Source organism: Rhododendron vialii, chromosome 9a (assembly GCF_030253575.1).
Source record: "Rhododendron vialii isolate Sample 1 chromosome 9a, ASM3025357v1".
Taxonomy (NCBI): Eukaryota; Viridiplantae; Streptophyta; class Magnoliopsida; order Ericales; family Ericaceae; genus Rhododendron; species Rhododendron vialii.
This window is the reverse complement of record NC_080565.1, coordinates 36,496,117-36,515,014: the sequence shown is the minus strand read 5'-3', so window position 1 is coordinate 36,515,014 and position 18,898 is coordinate 36,496,117. Positions and strand designations below refer to the sequence as shown.

The following is an 18,898-nucleotide window of genomic DNA, read 5'->3' as shown; positions in this document are numbered from 1 at the left end:
TCGAAAAATATATTATTTACATGAAACACTCATATGCCCTCATTCAACATCGGATCAAAATCAATTCTATCTTGGCAAATAGGGATTTCAAAATACTAAAAGATGATTAAAACTAAAAATGAAAATATAGTTTATGAAAAATTGGTTGAAAGCAGATCGATTCAAAGATGACCGGAGCCACTAAGGCTAAAACACATTTTTGTGCCCGTCTACAGATTGTAAGTTCTCTTCGACACTCACTTTTCTAGTTCTAGGGTATTTGTTAATTCCGCAAGAACTCCATAGAGTTCATAGGGCTTTCCACACTACATCAAATCACTAGGATTCACCCATGGCAAGGCTTTTAAAGCCAAAGTCGGTCGTCTACACCACAACCACTTGACCACTATGACTACCAATCTTTTTGGGTATTCTCATTTGGAAATATTATCAAGTTTTGTTGTGTTGATAGTTGAAAACATCTAAATTTGGCTACATAAATATTTTAGTCTTGCTTTGAACGAATCTCACTAATGACACGATTTTTCCTATGCTTCAATGAAGTGTGGATACACTTTGTACTCTGTGGAGCACTTAAGCAATGAAGATAGACATAAGAAAAAGGGATTTGAGCACTCAATGAAACTTAGAATATATTTTGCTCTTAGTGCCTCCAACGGTTTTTATAGTGGCATATTTTCTTATCCATTTTTCATGAACGAAACCTAAATATTCTTATAGTTGGATTCAACCATCTTTTAATAATTTTAAAACCCTAATTATCTATATAAAATAGGTTTATATCTGATTTAAAATGAGAGATGTGAGCCTTTTATGAAAATGAATTGTTCTTTGACCCACTATGGGTAAAATGGTCACTTATTTTGATGTATAAATTATTTTAAATGTAAACCAATTGGGTTAGAAAGTAAATTGAACAAGCATTTCAACAGTTTAAATCACGCGTAAATCGGAGTTCGAGAATGTTCGGGACAAGCTCACAAAGTTTGGCCTCTTGTACAGCTTTAGTGCTCCATGGGCTCAATTTCATGCTCCCCGGGCGCAATTCAGTGCGCCCTAGGCTCGTCCCCCGAGTTGCTCAACAAACCAAATTTCGCGGGCATGTCACAGACACTCCTGAAATCTGATTTGCTCATGGTTAGAACCATTAAAAAACTTGTTTAATATACTTTCTAACCAAAGTAGTTTTGTTAGGATTGCAACACACACGCACACGATTCACGAGTATAAAAATAGTAAAGAAATTGACACAAAGATATACGTGGTTCCTCAAAACCGAGTACGTCCATGGGAGCAAGAACGGCTATTGTTCTTTATTATCACAGTATATGTTATTAGGGTTTTACAATAGAGAGCCTTTATACTCAACCTATTCCAACCCTAACCCGTTACTTACTGCGGTAGCCCTACAGCTTAAAGCTGTAGAGCTACGCGCGTCTTTGGCCAATCAGCTAGTCACGCACGTCTCTAGTCACGCGCATCTCTAGTCATGCGCGTCTCTGGCCAATCAGCTAGTCTCACCCCTAGCCCTATAGAGCAAAGCCGTAGCCCTACCGCATTCACTAACAGACTTTTCATGGCTTCTCTCAGCGACATCCAACACACCTATTCTTGGAACTACTCGGTACCTCTCATACTTGTTATATGAGCCACAGTTCCAACAATCTCCACCTTGGCGAATACACACTCGCCCCTTCAGGATATAACCCACCCCCCCCCCCCCCCCCCCCCCCCCCCCCCCCCCCCCTCCTTTCTAGTCAACATGTGGGGGGCGTCTCCAATTGCCTAGCACCTGGAGACATTAATCAAGTCCAAGCAATACTTGAACTTGTCCGCGGTCATAGTCTTTGTCAACATATTAGCTGCATTCTCAGAAGTATGCACCTTTTTCCAATATCACATCACCTATAGCAATCAACTCTCTCACTTTGTGAAATCTCACTTCAATATGCTTGGTCCTTGCATGATACACCTGGTGCTTTGCCAAATAAATGGCACTCTGACTATCACAATACAACTGAACTCCACCTTGATCGATGCCTAGCTCTTTCACGAACCCCTTCAACCACAATGCTTCCTTACCAGCCTCAGTCACTGCCATGTATTCAGACTCAGTAGTAGATAGCGCCACTAGAGGTTGTACCATGGATCTCCAACAAATCGACCCACCTACCAATGTAAACACATACCCTGTCGTAGACCTCCTGTCATCCACTCCTCCAGCATAATCTGCATCCACATACCCCACAACTGAAATCTGACCTTGTTGCCTAGCAAACAAAATCCCATCGTCTGAAGTACCTCTCAAGTATCTAAAAATCCACTTGATCGCCTTCCAATGCTCTCTGCCTGGATTTGCCATGTACTTACTGACTGTGCTGATTGCATGTGCCAAATCGGGTCTCGTACACACCATCGCATACATCAAGCAACCAACTGCACTTGCATAAGGCACGTTTGACATGTCCTGAATTTCCTCAGCAGACTTTGGACACTGTGCTGTAGACAACTTGAAATGACTAGCCAAAGGAGTGCTGACCGATTTAGCGTTAGCCATACTAAACCTCTCCAACACTTTCATAACATAGCCCTTTTGGGACAAGCAGAGAGTTTTCCAACTGACCTATCCCTGCGTATCTCCATCCCAAGTATTTTCCTAGTAGCACCCAAATCCTTCATGTCAAACTCTTTACCCAACAAAACCTTCAACATGTTGATTTCAACTATGCTCTTCACAGCAATAAGCATATCATCAACATAAAGTAACAGAAAAATATAGGAACCATCATCAAGACTCTGAACATAAACACAACAATCATACTCACAACGTGTGAACCCAATCTAGATCATGAATGAGTCAAACCTCTTGTACCATTGTCTTGGGGACTGCTTAAGTCCATGAAGCGACTTATACAACCTACAAACAAGGTGCTTAGTCCCTGGCTGCTTGAACCCCTCAGGCTGCTCCATGTAAATAACTTCCTCCAAATCACCATGGAGAAAGGCTGTTTTCACATCCAGCTGCTCTAACTCCAGATCATAGCTAGACACCAATGCCAAGATTATCCTGATTGAAGTATGCCTCACCACTAGAGAAAAGACTTCATCATAATTGATTCCCTTCCTCTGCGAGTATCCCTTTGCTACCAATCGAGCCTTGAACCTTTACCTTTCCTTTTCTGATACAGCCTCTTTCTTCCTATATAACCACTTGCAACTCACTGTCTTTTTTCCCTCAGGCAATTCTTTCAACTTCCAAGTCTTGTTCTTTTGCAATGACTCTATCTCGTCCACCATGGCTTCCATCCATCTATCCCTTTTAGGACTAGTGATAGCATCCTGAAAAGTAGACGAATCCCCACTGGTGGTCGATAATGCATAAGAAACCGTTTCCTCAAACCCATACCTTACTGGTGGTTTGATAGTGCGCCTAGGTCTCCCTGTGGCTATACTTTCCTGCTGCTGCTGATCAAGATGTTCCACTTGCTGCAAGCCTATGTCAACACTCTCCAGCTCAATCTGTACGCTCTGCTGCTGTTTTCCCGTATTAGTTTTCTGAACATCTTGATGTGCCTTGACCATAGAAGCCTCGTCAAATACCACATCCCTACTGAACACTACTTTCTTTGATTCTGGATCCCAAAGCTTGTATCCCTTAACCCCTTTCTCATATCCAAGAAAGATACATTGTTTGGACTTTGCATCAAGCTTTGACCTTTCATCACTGGGAACATGAACATAGGGTGGACACCCAAAGATCTTCAGGACTGAATAGTCTACCTCCTTTTCTGTCCAAACCTCTTCTGCTACCTTTCCACCCAGAGCAGTACTCGGTGACCTGTTGATAATGAAACATGCCATACTCACTGCCTCTGCCCAAAAAACCTTTGGAAGCCCTGCATTCAACTTGATACACCATGCCCTTTCTGCTATGGTTCTGTTCACCCTTTCTGCCACCCCATTCTGCTGAGGTGTCTTTCGAATTGTAAAGTGTCGCAGAATCCTATGCTCCTCACAAAATGTCAGAAAAGGCCCATTCTTAAACTCTTTCCCATTATTTGTTCTGAAGCACTTAATCTGTTTCCCTGTTTGGTTTTCTACTTCTGCTTTCCACACTTTGAATTTCTTAAAAACTTCAGACTTGTGTCTCATGAAGTACACCCAGACTTTTCTCGAAAAATCATCGATAAAGGTCAAAAAATACAGAGATCCTTCTTTAGAAGCTACCCTCACTGGCCCCCAAACATCTGGATGTATGTAGTCAAGAATCCATTTCGTTCTACTCAAAGCCTGCTTGAACTGCACTCTACACTGTTTCCCTAGAACACAAAACTTGCAGAAATCTAACTTGCACGATTTCACTCCTTTCAGCAGGTCCCTCTTATGTAACTCTAGCATCCTACGTTCCCCCATATGGCCCAACCGCATATGCCACATGAAAGTATCATTAGTATCCTCAATTGTGGTGGCAACAGCAATTCCACCTACAATTGTACTTCCTATCAAACAATAGATATTACCAGCAATCTTAGTACCCTTCATAATCACCAAAGCACCTTTCGTTACCTTCATGAATCCACCTCCTGTTTTATACTCACAGCCATTAGAGTCTAAGGTTCCTAACGAAATCAAATTTTTCCTCAAATCTGGAACATGCCTAACATCACCTAAGGTTCTCACAACACCATCAGATATCTTGATCTTAATTGTGCCTATTCAAACGACTTGACATGATGCATCATTACCCATTCAAACATTACCACAATTCACTGACCTGTAGGTGTCAAACCATTCCCTATTAGGCGTCACATGAAATGAACATGCTGAATCCAGAATCCATGAGTCTGCCAAGTGATCCGAAGTTGCTGAAATCGAAAGCATATCACCATCATCTAATTCCTGCTCTACTACGTTTGCAGAGGTTGATGATCCAACTTTCTTTTCCGTTCCCTTTCCCTTATTCTTCTTCCCGTAAGGACAGTCTTTCTTGAAGTGTCCCACCTCATGGCACTTATAACATTTTAACTCCTTCGGCTCAGGATTCTTGCCCCTTGATTTCGACCCCCCCACGCGCTCTTGCTTTACCCCTCTCTGATTTTCTGCCACGTTCCTCGTATCCTTTTGCCACCATCAGCCCTTCACCCTGAATAGCCTCAGTCTGTTGCTTACATTGGTTAAATGCAAGCAGAGCTGCAATAACTTCCTCCAGCTCTAGGGTTTTTTTTCCCCAGAGTAAAGTCGTAACCAGATTCTCCAGAGAAACCGGAAGAGAACAAAGCAACATCAGCGCCTGGTCTTCCTCGTCGAACTTCACTTCAATCCTTTATAGGTCGCTAACAATCTGCTTGAACGTATTAATATGTTGAATATGGTTAGAACCCTCGATCATCTTCAACCCGAGTAGTTTTGCTTTAGAAACAGTTTATTCGTCAAAGACTTTGACATATACCTGCTCTCCAGTTTACCCCAGACCCCAGCCAGCGATTCATCACCAATCACGTGATACATAACTTTGTCTACAAGACATAAACGAATCGTACTCACCGCCTTCATTTGGAGTTCTTCCCAATCGTCGTTAGACATGGCCTCTGGTTTCATTTTCAACCCTTTGTACAAACCCTATTGCACTAACAGATCTTTTACTCTCTGTTGCCACAATTCGAAATTCGAAGTTCCATCAAACTTCATCACATCGAACTTCGTAACAGACGAACTCGCTGACATCGTTCTTCCGTGTGATCCGAAACAACCTGGCTATGATACCACTTGTTAGGATCGTAACACACACGCACACGATTCACGAGTATAAAAACAGTAAAGAAATTGACACAAAGATATACGTGGTTCCCCAAAACCGGGTACGTCCACGGGAGCAAGAGCGGCTATTGTTCTTTATTATCACAGTATATGTTATTTGGGTTTTACAATAGAGAGCCTTTATACTCGACCTATTCCAACCCTAACCCGTTACTTACTGCAGTAGCCTTACAGCTTAAAGCTGTAGAGCTACGCGCGTCTCTGGCCAATCAGCTAGTCTCACCCGTAGCCCTACAGAGCAAAGCCGTAGCCCTACAGAGTTCACTAGCAGACTTTTCATGGCTTCTCTCGGCGACATCCAACACGCCTATTCTTGGAACGCCTCGGTACCTCTCATACTTGACATATGAGCCACAGTTCCAACAAGTTTTGATCCAAAATCATTTGTACATCAAATGAAATGACCATTTTACTCTCAGTGAGTCAAAAAACACATCATTTACATGAAACGCTCGTATCCCCCTCATTCTAAATCGGATCAAGACCAATTCTATGTTGACAAATAGGGCTTTCAAAGTACTAAAAGAAGATGGAAATGAAAAATGAAAATAATATAGCTTCATTTATGAAAAATTGGTTGAAAGCCGACCGATTTAAAGATGATGGAACCACTAAGGCTAAAACAAATTTTTGAGCCCTTCTACACATTATATGTTCTATTCGACACTCACTTCTCTAGTTCTAGGATATTCATTCATTCCGTAAGATCCATAGAGTTCATAGGGCTTCACACATTACATCAAAACTAGGATTCGCACATAGCGTGGCTTTTGAACCCAAAGTTCGGTCTACACCACAACCACTACCACTTGATCACTATGACTTCCAATCTTTTTGGCTATTCTCGTTTGGAAATATTTTCAAGTTTTTATTGTGTTGGGGGTTGAAAACATCTAAATTTGGCTCCATAAAAATTTGAGCCTTGCTTTAAACAAATCTTAATGATGACATGATTTTTCCTACGCTTCAATAAAGTGTGGATGCACTATGTACTCTATGCAACACTAAAGCAATGAAGATATACTTAAGAAAAAGGGATTTGAGCACTCAATGAAACTTTGAATGTATTTTACTCTTAGTGCCTCCAACGGTTTGTATAATGGTATGTCATAGACACTCCCGAAATCCGATTTACACGTGGTTAACCATTAAAAAGCTTGTTAAATATACTTTCTAATCAAAGTGGTTTTGATCCAAAATCATTTATGCATGAATGTCATGACAATTTTACCATCAGTGAGTCAAAAAACACATTATTTACATGAAATGCTCGTATCCCCCTCATTCTAAATCTGATCAAGACCAATTCTATGTTGACATGCAAATAGGGCTTTCAAAGTGCTAAAAGACGATGGAAACTAAAAATGAAAATAATATAGCTTATTTATGAAAAATTGGTTGAAAGTAGACGGATTCAAAGATGGTCGGAGCCACCAAGTCTAAAACACATTTTTGTGCCCTTCTAGGCATGAAAATCTATGACTTAATCAGACGATGAAAAATGAAAGAACTGAAAAAAAAATTAAAAAAATTCAATTGTTCACTTGGTTTCTTACCATTTCCCAGAAAATGGTGAGATTGTGAGAAACTCATGAAAAATTAGGGTTCCCTAATAATCCGTAAAAAAACCCTAACAATATGAAATGGAATCACTAAGTAAAATTAACAGCAAAAAACTACGCAAAGCAATCAATCGCACAACGCAAAGATATACGTGGAAAACCCCAGAATGGGTAAAAACCACGGGAAGGAATCAAATCACTATAACCATTTTGCAGTTACAAATATATCTATCCAAACGGTGTAAATCCTCACAACGTTCTAAGTACTACCTGCTGAGTCACACATACACTGCACCCAGTGATCTTGATCGCCAACGGCCTTGAGTCCACAAGCCCTCCAATAGACCTAACAGAAATCCCTTACGAATAGCTCTCAGAAAAATAGCCGCCACTATATTTTCCTCCTTCTGCCGCTATATGCCTTCCTTTTTTAATCTCAATACACGTTTGTGTATGTGGCTGCCAGAACTTTCGATGACTGCCCCTTTTCTTTTTATAGTTGTAGCGAAACCCTAGGAGAAAAATAACAAGTCCAACCCTTATCTTTTTTCATGTTCATTTAAATGACAGAAGGAGCCGACTAATAATCCGATTGATCCGTCTTCGCCAAAATTCGTTTTTGTTGTAGTCGACCTCCTTTTTTATCCAACACGCTCACTCAGAATTACAAATAAAGATTCCTTCCACTTTAATCCTATACAGACTCCCTAGCCTGTTAAAAATAATAAAATTACAACTTGATATAAAATATGTGTTTTGTCGAACGGAATTGCCAAAACAATTAAGACCCCGGAATTTGGTCCTTACAACTCATATCTTTAATTTTCTGCCCCTTTTCCACTGGGGATATTAAGCTGCAACGCAAGACAAGAACTACACTATGCTGGCGTATGGAGAAAAATTAATAGGTACTCCTCGGGTAAAAACTACGTGGTGCCCCATAGTTCTTAGCCATCTCACAATATTGTAGGGTCCGTGACGAATAATATAAACTCCACAAGAATGTGTGGTAGTTACGAGTCTTGGGGCAGCACTACTTGATCACGCCGTAGAGCCTCTGAATAATTACTCACATACCCGGCAAACCACCATAATAAGAGAAGGATTCCAAAACTTAAAAAGAAGAAGCTTACTGCAAAAGAAAATTTTCCCATACGTATTTTTGCAAAAATGTTTCAGTATTGCTCTACCATATTCTCTATTTCAATTAAGTAGGTGGTGCCCTCCAACCACGCAGTTAATGCCTATCCCAAAATCAACTCTTCGTTACAAGCCACTTGGGATGATAGGCATTTCTTAGCAACATAGACATGAACAATAACTGACTTTACGAACCACTTGAAACGAACCGAGGGGTTGCTACCACATTACTGACCATCCAATTTTTAGAGAAAATTGTATTAGCATAACAGAGTTTGTATAGCACAATACAGACTCGCCCTCTCAAATTTAACATGTTTTTTATGCACTTGTTGCTACATCTGTACATTCATCTCCTTAAAATTGAAATTGTATCCCAAGGCCATGTCATTAGTCACGAATGCCAACTAAGCTAAGCCAATGGCACGGGTAAGGCTCGCAGCTCTTTGCTCACACTCTCTCTGCTTGTCTGGAACATGGTATCACTGCCGGCTCTGGGCTAAGGCCCAAGAGGCGTGGGCCTTAAGCCCCCAAAAATTGTCAAAAAATTAAAAGGGCCCCCATTTATTTTGTAAGACCTAGTATATATGTGTTATTTTAGGGCCCAATTTTATACCTAAAGACATTTTATACTTAAGGCCCAATGGCCCAGAAAAATTGAACACGAAATGCAAGAAAAAAACAAGGAGGAATAGAAGGTCATGGGATTGCCAAAGATCTCTGGGGCCCTTCAAAATTATTCAGAGTGGTGGGTACACAAAACCAATTGAAGTTCTGAATTTTTGAAACAGATGGAGGGTTGTTTTCCAAATGCATGGGTTGCTTATAGAATCCTATTGACTATATACGTTACATTGCGTCTGGAGAGAGAAGCTTTTCAAGGTTGAAATTGATCAAGTCTTATCTTCGCTCAACTATGTCACAAGACAGGTTAAATGGACTGGCCATCCTAATCGAGAATGAAACGGCAGAGGAGATTGGTTGTGAGGGCATAATTAGTACTTTTGCAACTAAAACCGCAAGAAGAGTGATGTTTAAGTAAAGATAATGATGTTTTTGAAATAGTATGCCACCTTGAATACATGTATTTCATTTATCGACTTTTTATTTGATTATTGTTTACAATTATTAAGGGTCTCACTTTTGAAGATCATCTTAGACCTCCAAAATCTCAGAGCCGGCCCTGCATGGTATCGCCATGCACTGGATTGAAGAGAAGCGACCACTCTCGTTGGTCCTTTGGCATCCTTGTTACGAGTAAATATGGTGTCGAATCGAATTATTGTCTGGAAATGTAATTGTCCCAGAGCTACTGCAGTGTCCATTTATGTAACCAGAAAATGAGATACCGCCAAATTCATCACCGTATGTCCTGCGTCTTGGTACTTAAACTCATCGATCAACTCCATGGTCTTCAATCGTATCTGCTTATCAAGGCAAAGGGATACAGAAAGCATGAAGTTCAAAGTAATCGATCTACCATTCAGCCACAGAATGGTATGAGCACCCGGCTGAACCAAGAGTCACTATATGGAAATAAATTTTCACCACTGTTTATAATGATTTTTGCTTATAACTGAGAAAATTGTATTAACTTAACAGAGTTTGTATAACACAATACAGACTTGGCCTCTAAAATTTACATGTTTTTTACACACTTTTTGCTACATCTGTATTCATCTCCTTAAAATTGAAATTTTGTGTCCCAAGGCCATGTGATTAGACACAAATGCCAACTAAGCTAAGCCAGTGGCACGGGTAAGGCCTGCAGCTTTTTGCTCAGACTCTCTCTGCTCGTCTGAAACACGCTATCACCACAGTTCTTGCACCAGATTGAAGAGAAGCGACCATTCTCCTTCTTCTTTTTGGCATCCTTGTAAATTGATCTAGTCTTGTTGAAATGTCAAATTCATAGCGCAATGGTCTCCTACAGGACTGTTCACAAGTTCTTTATCAGTGTAGATGAAGATAATCTTGTAATTAGAACAAAATTGTACTAACGACTTCTAGAGTTTGTGTACAAGAAAACCATGCTGCTCGTAATTTCACTACTACAAAAATAAATAAAGACCTCGGTCATTTGGTGTGATCTTTCACTTTTAATCTCGCATTTAAAACCGTGGTCTATCAAGGTGTAACTAAAAGTCCCTATCTTTTAACCACAGGATAAAAACCGTGATTAAAACTCATTAAAACCGTGACTAAAAACATAAAAACCGTGATTAAAAATTACAAAACCGTGACCTTTAATAGCTTAATATCTCAGTTTTCATTATAAAACCGCGGTTGTTTAGAGAGTAATAATCTCAGTTTTTGGAAAAAGCGAGATTAAAAGTGGCGTTTTCCTAAGGGAAAAAATCCCACTTTGTTTATCCTGTTGGGTTTTAAACCTAAATCTCTTGAATTTTGTATAGAAGTTTCAACCAACTGCACCACACACACTTTTCAATATATAATTGAAATATTTAATATCTAACATATGCGTTTAACATTAAAATATATTTTGAACATCATTTTGAACCTTTAAATATTAAAATTAGAAATTTTGATAAACATGAAAGTTGTAGCCCTTTATGTTATTATTCAAACCCAATTTGAATTATCTCACTTAATGAAGTTTTGAGCATAGAGTTATATATACTCGAAATACATTTGGCGATGAAACGCAACCTTCATAAATTTTGTCACCAAAGGTACCCATTTGGTGACGAAATATATTTTTATCGCCAAAAGTACCCCATTTTTTGACGAAATATTTTTTGTCGAATGGTTGAAAGTAACATATATTTAGGGTTATTGCGCGCAGAGTCGATTAACGGGTAAGCGACTTTCAACTTTTCCTATATACGAGCTTTCATCTCAAGTCTAAAAAAAAATGTGATGTATTCTCTAACTGACTATCTCAGTTTCTAGATGATTGAGATTAAAGGTTCTTTTTATTTCAGTTTTTCCGAAATGAGATATATTCTTTCATATACAATCTCAGTGTTTCAAAAAGGAGATCTATTCTTTAAGTTACAATCTCACTTTTAGATTATTGAGATTAAAAAATCTTTTCATCTTAATTTTTTGAGAATGAGATCTATTCTTCAAGTTACAATATCACTTTTTAGATTACTGAGATTAAAAAATCTTTCCATCTCAGTTTCTTTGTATAACTGAGATTAAAACTATAGTCCACAACATTTTATTACGCTTTTACAAAAAGTGAGATCTTTTTAATTTTTGGACCGTGATCTTTATATCATTTTGTAGTAGTGTTTGGAAAATGTGGAATGGAGGAGAAAATTAAAAAGAAGTGAAAGAGAAGTTAACGAAAAGTGTATTCTTCTTATTTGTTGAAAAAATAAAAAGAAATATTGATTAACTGTGAAAGAGAGAAGATAGAAGGAAGGAAAGCTGAAGGAGGAGTTAATTTTCCTTGCCCTTTTCTCAAACTTTGAAGTCCAACGAGGAATAGCAAATAGAGTCTTCCACCATGATACAACATATTACTGTGACACCATGGAAAAGTCTACAAAACGAAATGACCGTAGAATTAACACTCAACCCACTTGAAGGGTTGGAGTTTTTCCAAGTCCTCCATTCACATTTTGTCTTTTTTTTCCCAGTAATAAAGCGACATCTACGGAGATAGAGCATTCTATTGGAATCTACCAATTTTTTCCTAGTAAATTGGGTAGACTTGAGAAAGACTAATGGGAAGACCTGGGGATTGTTCAAGAATCAACAGTTCTTTTGAGCAATTCTTTCCAGACAAGAGTAATTCTTCACGGCCATGAGTAATTTTTCGCGGCCAGATGTAATTTTTTGCGGGCAGGAGTAATTCTTTGCGGCCATTAGTAATTCTTCGCGGCCAAAAGTAATACTTATGGTGGATTCCCAAACTTAAAAAGTAGAAGCTTACTGCAAAAGAAAATTTTCTCATACATATTTTAGCAAAAAAATTTCAAGTTAGTAGATTAATATGCTAGGACCCTTGCATCTCACTAGCAAGTCAAGAGTTCGAGTCTCCCCACCTACGTGTGGGTGTTCTTCTCTTAGAGGACTTTTTTTTTCTTTTTTTGTCTCTACCCTATATTGGGCTTATTCTTGTATTAGTTGAATTGTTGGGTTTTGTCTCATGGACTCTCACAATTGATGTAGCGTCCCGCATTAGTACTTTGTACCTCATATCTAATGTAAAATGATCAACTCAACCAATACAAGAATAACATCAACTCTTTATTACAAGCCACTTGGGATGATAGGCATTTCTTAGCAACATAGACGTGAACAACAACGGACATTACATGCCTCTTGAAACAAACCAAGTGGCGGCTAGCACATTACTGACCATCCAATTTCAGAGAAAATTGTATTAGCATGAGTTTGTATAGCACAATACAAACTAGCCTTCTCAAATTTAACATGTTTTTTACACACTTTTTTCTACATCTGTATTCATCTCCTTAAAATTGAAATTTTGTGTTCCAAGGCCATGTCATTAGTCACGAATGCCAAAAATATAATTTATAAAACAAGGAATTAAATATTATTCCTAAGAATAGTGGTTAAATCCAGGATCGTCCATGAGGAGCGGTATTCAATTAATTTTTAATTTAATTCGGAGGACAAATGGAAGTTGGATTTGTGATTTGATTTGAGTAAACTAAAACTAACTAGAAAGTAATTAAAGTTTCAAAAACAAGAGAGAGAAGAGACTAGGGTTTTCGATCCAACCTCCCCTTGCAATATAATTGCGGCGAAGTCTAGGGTTTCATTCAACTCGTAACCAGGACACCAATAGGGTAGCAATTCCTATCGATAACCCCCAAAAATATTCTCAAGACTCGTACTCAGTATAGGCTATCTCAACACGGAATAGATTGTCTCACTGGATTTAACCAATAGCACAACCCGTCTTATATCATATAGTTTATCTCAAAGCCTATCCCAAAACAATGAATACGATCGTATGACAATGCTTGATATCCGGAATACAAACACAATAGATGAATAGGAAAAATAGTAACTTTCATAAAACTATGAGTCATCCAAAGTCATACAATTTATTGTTCAATAAAAACCACTATTTGTGATTCTCTTCCTGGTAGTGATTTCTAATCAATTCGTTTTCTTTTGTATTACTAGTTATTCTTAAGGGCTGTTTATTTTATTTTTTTTGGCAAAATTTGAAATTCTCATCCTTCGTTTTGGTTGTAGTTTGTGGTTTGAATAATGAGAAGACTTGGGAAAAAAACTAATGGGAAAACTTGGGTATTGTTCACGAGTCAACAATTCTTGTTGAAAGGAGGAGACAGCAATTAAATGTCATTTGCACTATAAATTGCAGTATTGGCATGCCTTCAAGGGAGTCGCATTCTTCTTCACCTTCAATGTTTAGAATGCTAAAGTTGATGACATTGAACTCGTCTTCTCTGTTATTTCGCATGATCAAGCTACTCAGCTTGGCGTTATTTTTCACCACTGCAACACAAGTAACATGCAGATTGAGCAACAAAACTGATCTATCAGCATTGCTTTCATTCAAGGAACTTATAGCCGAGGATCCGCATGGCTCGTTAAGTTCCTGGAACAGTTCTCTCGATCTCTGCAAATGGGACGGAGTAACGTGCAGTCGCAAGCATCAGAGAGTAGTGGTTCTGGACTTGAGGGCCAAAAGTCTGAGGGGAACCATGTCACCTTTCTTGGGAAACCTCTCTTTTCTCAGATCCCTCTATCTCCAGGACAACATACTCCAAGGAAAAATACCCTTGGAGCTTAATCGCTTGTTCAGGCTACAACAACTAAATTTCAGTAGCAATTCTCTTCAAGGGGAAATTCCAACCAATTTTTCGAACTCCCTTCGTGTCATTTCATTAGCCTATAATGATCTAGTTGGAAAAATTCCAGCCTCGTTTGGTTCTCTCTCCAATCTCACTTATCTTAACCTTTTCTCCAACAACCTCATCGGAGGGATTCCACCTTCTCTTGGTAACCTTTCTCTCCTCCAAAGAACAGATTTGGCATTGAATAGCCTCACAGGAACTGTTCCACATTCCATCGGCTGCCTTAGCAACCTTCAGCTATTCACCATTAGTGCGAATAAATTGTCAGGTAATGTCCCTCCCACACTTTATAATATCTCGACTCTCATGCGCTTAGGCTTTAAACAAAACCAACTTACAGGCAGTTTACCCCAAGATATTGGTCTTAGACTCCCCAACCTGAAACATTTTGTCATTGCGATTAACCAATTTTGGGGACCCATTCCAGCTTCTCTTTCTAATGCATCTAGAATGGAATACCTTAGTCTAGCATACAACAACCTTTTGGGGGGAGTTCCCTTTGACCTAGGGAGAAAGATGAAGAATCTTTTCCATCTAAATCTGGGTATAAACAATTTAGGTTCTGGGGATGCTAGTGACTTGAGCTTCATCGATTCGTTAACTAACTGCAGCAAGCTACAAAGATTGGGTTTAAATAAAAATGGTTTTGGTGGCGTTTTACCCACAACCATAGTCAATCTCTCAAGTCACTTCAAGGGGTTAGTAGCAGGAACGAACCAGATTGTTGGAAGCATACCCGTGGGAATTTCCAACTTCATCAACTTAGACACGTTGGATTTGGAAGAAAACCTATTTTCAGGTGTCATTCCCTTTCAAATAGGGAACCTTAGAAACCTCCAAATACTAACTTTCTGTACAAACAAATTGTCCGGTCCCATCCCAGAAAGCATTGGAAATCTCACTCGAATATATGTGCTAGACCTTTCTAAGAACAACTTCAATGGAACCATTCCTTCAAGTATTAGAAATATCCTGCGCTTGCAAACCTTGAATCTCTCAAATAATTTCTTAACTGGTCCCATACCCGAAATAGTAGGCCTTTTCTCCACTTTAACCTTCTTGAACTTGGCTCATAACTCTTTTTTTGGTGTCCTGCCACTCGAAATCGGGAAATTGAACAATCTCGAGGAACTAGATGTGTCGGAGAACAAGTTGTTTGGACATATTCCTAGTACTCTGGGAAATTGCTTGAAATTGGAAGGTCTTTTTCTAGAGGGTAACACTTTTCAAGGTAGTATTCCTCCCTCCTTTAGCTCCTTGAAAGGAATTGAAAGTTTGGATCTTTCACGCAATAACTTGTCTGGCGAAATTCCAGAAGATCTAGCTGCCGTCGTTCATTTAAAGAATCTGAACTTGTCATTTAACAACTTGGTCGGTGAGGTGCCCTTGCAAGGTGTCTTTGGAAACTTGAGTACGATTTCACTTGTTGGAAATAAAGGGCTATGTGGAGGCATTGCAGAAATGCGGTTACCTGCTTGCCCAAAGTCCATAAAGAAGGGGAATCGCCTTGGCTTCAAAATTATTGTTCCAATTGCTTGCATAATCCCATGTCTTTCACTGGTGCTACTTTTGGTTGTTTTTCTTAGGAAAAGAGAACAGAAAAACAAATCTATCACCCAACCAGTCATAGGAGATGATTTCTTGAGGGTTTCATATGATCAGCTCCTTAACGCCACTGGTGGATTCTCTTCATTAAACTTAATTGGAGCTGGAAGTTTTGGCACCGTGTACAAAGGAATTCTCCATGAAGGGGATAAACCAATTGCAGTCAAGGTGCTCAATCTTGAACAAAGAGGAGCTTCCAAGAGCTTCGTGGCTGAATGTGAAGCTTTGAGGAAAACAAGGCACAAAAATCTTCTAAAGATCATAACAGTTTGTTCAAGTACAAACCATGCAGGTGATGATTTTAAAGCACTAGTTTTTGAGTACATGCCCAATGGAAGTTTAGAGAAGTGGTTGCAACCAGGAGAAGATACACCGCAACAAGAATGGAACTTAAGCCTTTCCCAAAGGTTAAATATAGCCATCGATGTTGCATGTGCCTTAGAATACCTACATCACCGTTGTGAAACTCCAATTGTTCATCGCGATCTAAAGCCAAGCAATGTTCTCATTGATGAAGACATGATTGCCCATGTCGGAGATTTTGGGCTGGCCAAGTTCCTCACCATCAATAGCGGTAACAGTGATGGTGGGCAAGCAAATTCACTTGCAATCAAAGGTTCTATAGGCTATGTTGCGCCAGGTAAGCAGATCACTAATTTTTCTTCTTCTTTCTTTTTTCCTATCAGACATTTGTAAATAGTAGCCTACATTTCTTCTGTTTGGTATGACTTTAACTATTTAAATGCAGAATATGGAATTGGAGGAAGGACATCTACAGAAGGAGATGTTTACAGCTATGGAATTTTGTTATTGGAAATGCTGACAGGAAAAAGACCGATAGATGAATTGTTTACAATCAGACAAAGCCTTCATGAATTTTGCAAGGAGGCATTGCCAGAGAGAGTGATGGAGATTGTTGATTCGCGCATGCTATTAGTAGAACCTACTGAAGCTGAAAACGATGCTCAAAAAGAAAGAGTCAGACGACACAAAATAAGAGAATGCTCAGTTTCCCTTGTGAGGATTGGAATTGCATGTTCTGCGGAATCACCTGGGGAAAGGATGAACATCAAGGACGTGATCATTGGATTAATGAAAATAAAGGAAGTATTTCTTGGAGGAGGTATCCATGGCAGGAGACAAATGAGGATGCGACTCACCGGTGAAGGAACGTCTCGAGAATAGCTACTAAGAGTGCCACTAGAGGAATTGACTCAGCGGAGGATGCTTGGAAGGTTTGAAGCACAATCACTTAGTTAGAAAGGCCAAAACCCAAATATGCAGGCCGGTTTGTTAATCATGTAAGTTAGGAAGAATAAAAGAGAAGGTGAAAGTTCTCTCCCATGTATAGTTTTGAGTTTTCAAGTAGTCATAGTTGTGCATATTTAATTCCGTATGCGTGTAAGTACCCAATAAATAATTACATGTAAGGCATTAGGAATGTGCCAGTAGCATCTTTATTGGTTTGGTAACAAATAGTAACATTTTCGAAACTCTCTCACTAGGGAAGGGATGTGTTTTTTTGATGGAAACGGTTTCGGCCTCTGCTTTTCGGAAGAAACAATTAATTATCTTGCTAAATCCTTAGGGCTTCGGAAAAAATTGGTTACTAGCTTAAACTCATTTGTATACTTGTAGTTCAAATGCTAGTTATTTGGGCTTGCGCAGATCGATGACAGGAAAAGCCGAGGAGATGAAGGCCTTGTTTCCCACACTCCCCTCCAAAAATACCTCTACAAAATACTAGGAATAACTAACCTAACCAATCCCAAATTAAAAATAGCGTTTCGGACATTCTCATGATCTTCCGTTGTGCACCGTTTTCCTGTTGTGCGTCGTTTCCTAATAACACCACTCCAGACAAAAGCAGTGAAAATGTCTCTGGAAACCCCTCCAGAATCACTTCTACTGACGACCCCCTTGCGACGATCGATCGAAATTCCTTCGTCCATCATTGCCCATCTTCTAGAAACTCTTCCTGGCGCAGCATTTGACACTGTAAGCAGTCTCTAAATGCAGACAAAATGCTGTTTCCAAAATTTAGATATATGAACTAAAAAAAGGTAAACTTGTGCATATATATATATATTAAAAAATAAACAAAAGAAAAATGCAAAAGAGTTTATATATATAATATATATATATATATATATATATATAAATTAAAAAATAAACAAAAGAAAAATGCAAAAGAGTTTTTCCTCCCTTTTTATTTTGTTGTTCTATTAGAGCATGTATAATAGAGTAGCAAAAAGGAATATTAGCTATTATAGCTATCTAAAACCGAGAAAACTCATCTGTAGCAATTAGGTAAAAGTTTAGGTAAAATACATTCACTACAATATTTCGGTATATATACCGAATGACTGTCATCAACAATCCCTTTTATATTATTTTTCACTTCTTTATCCAGATTTCTCTTATATTATTAAATGGTTTAAAAAAATTAGATGCTCTAATTTTCAATCCGTTTGAACCGATGCGAAGATTTTATTTTTCGAATCATATAATTCTAAGGGTCATAATTACAGCCAAAAATGTGAGAAACAATCTAAGGGAGCCGGTTCGAGTCACAAATAGCAAACACCCATTATTGGAGAGAGAGAGAGGATGGGTGTGGCCGCGTGGATGAGTTCACCAGCTCCGATCGTCCAAGTTGCGAACACACCTCTGCCGGCTGACTAATTGATCAGAACTCGGATCGGCGACGGTGAATGTCAACTTGGATCGGCGATGATGTTATATGGACAGGGAGCCTACGACCGGAAGGAGGAAAAAAAGTCTTTTTGAAGTTGTAATCAAGTGTTCCCGGCTCGGTTTTTCTCAATTTTTTTCGACATATATCTTCCCCAATTAAATACTAAGGAGTTTACGATTGAATTGATATCTTACATAATCATTGTAATCAATAAGTTCTACAATGTGAACAAATCCAATCATAGA

General features: G+C 38.9%; 1 protein-coding gene across 1 annotated transcript; it reads left to right on the top strand.

Annotated features, from left to right (window-relative positions):
* The first annotated feature begins 13,861 nt into the window (after positions 1–13,861).
* On the top strand, positions 13,862–17,423 carry LOC131299851 (probable LRR receptor-like serine/threonine-protein kinase At3g47570). Its single transcript, XM_058325425.1, has 2 exons — positions 13,862–16,595; positions 16,704–17,423. Exons 1-2 carry the CDS (start codon positions 13,862–13,864, stop codon positions 17,138–17,140), a joined length of 3,171 nt encoding a protein of 1,056 aa, XP_058181408.1. The 3' UTR covers positions 17,141–17,423.
* Positions 17,424–18,898: the final 1,475 nt, after the last annotated feature.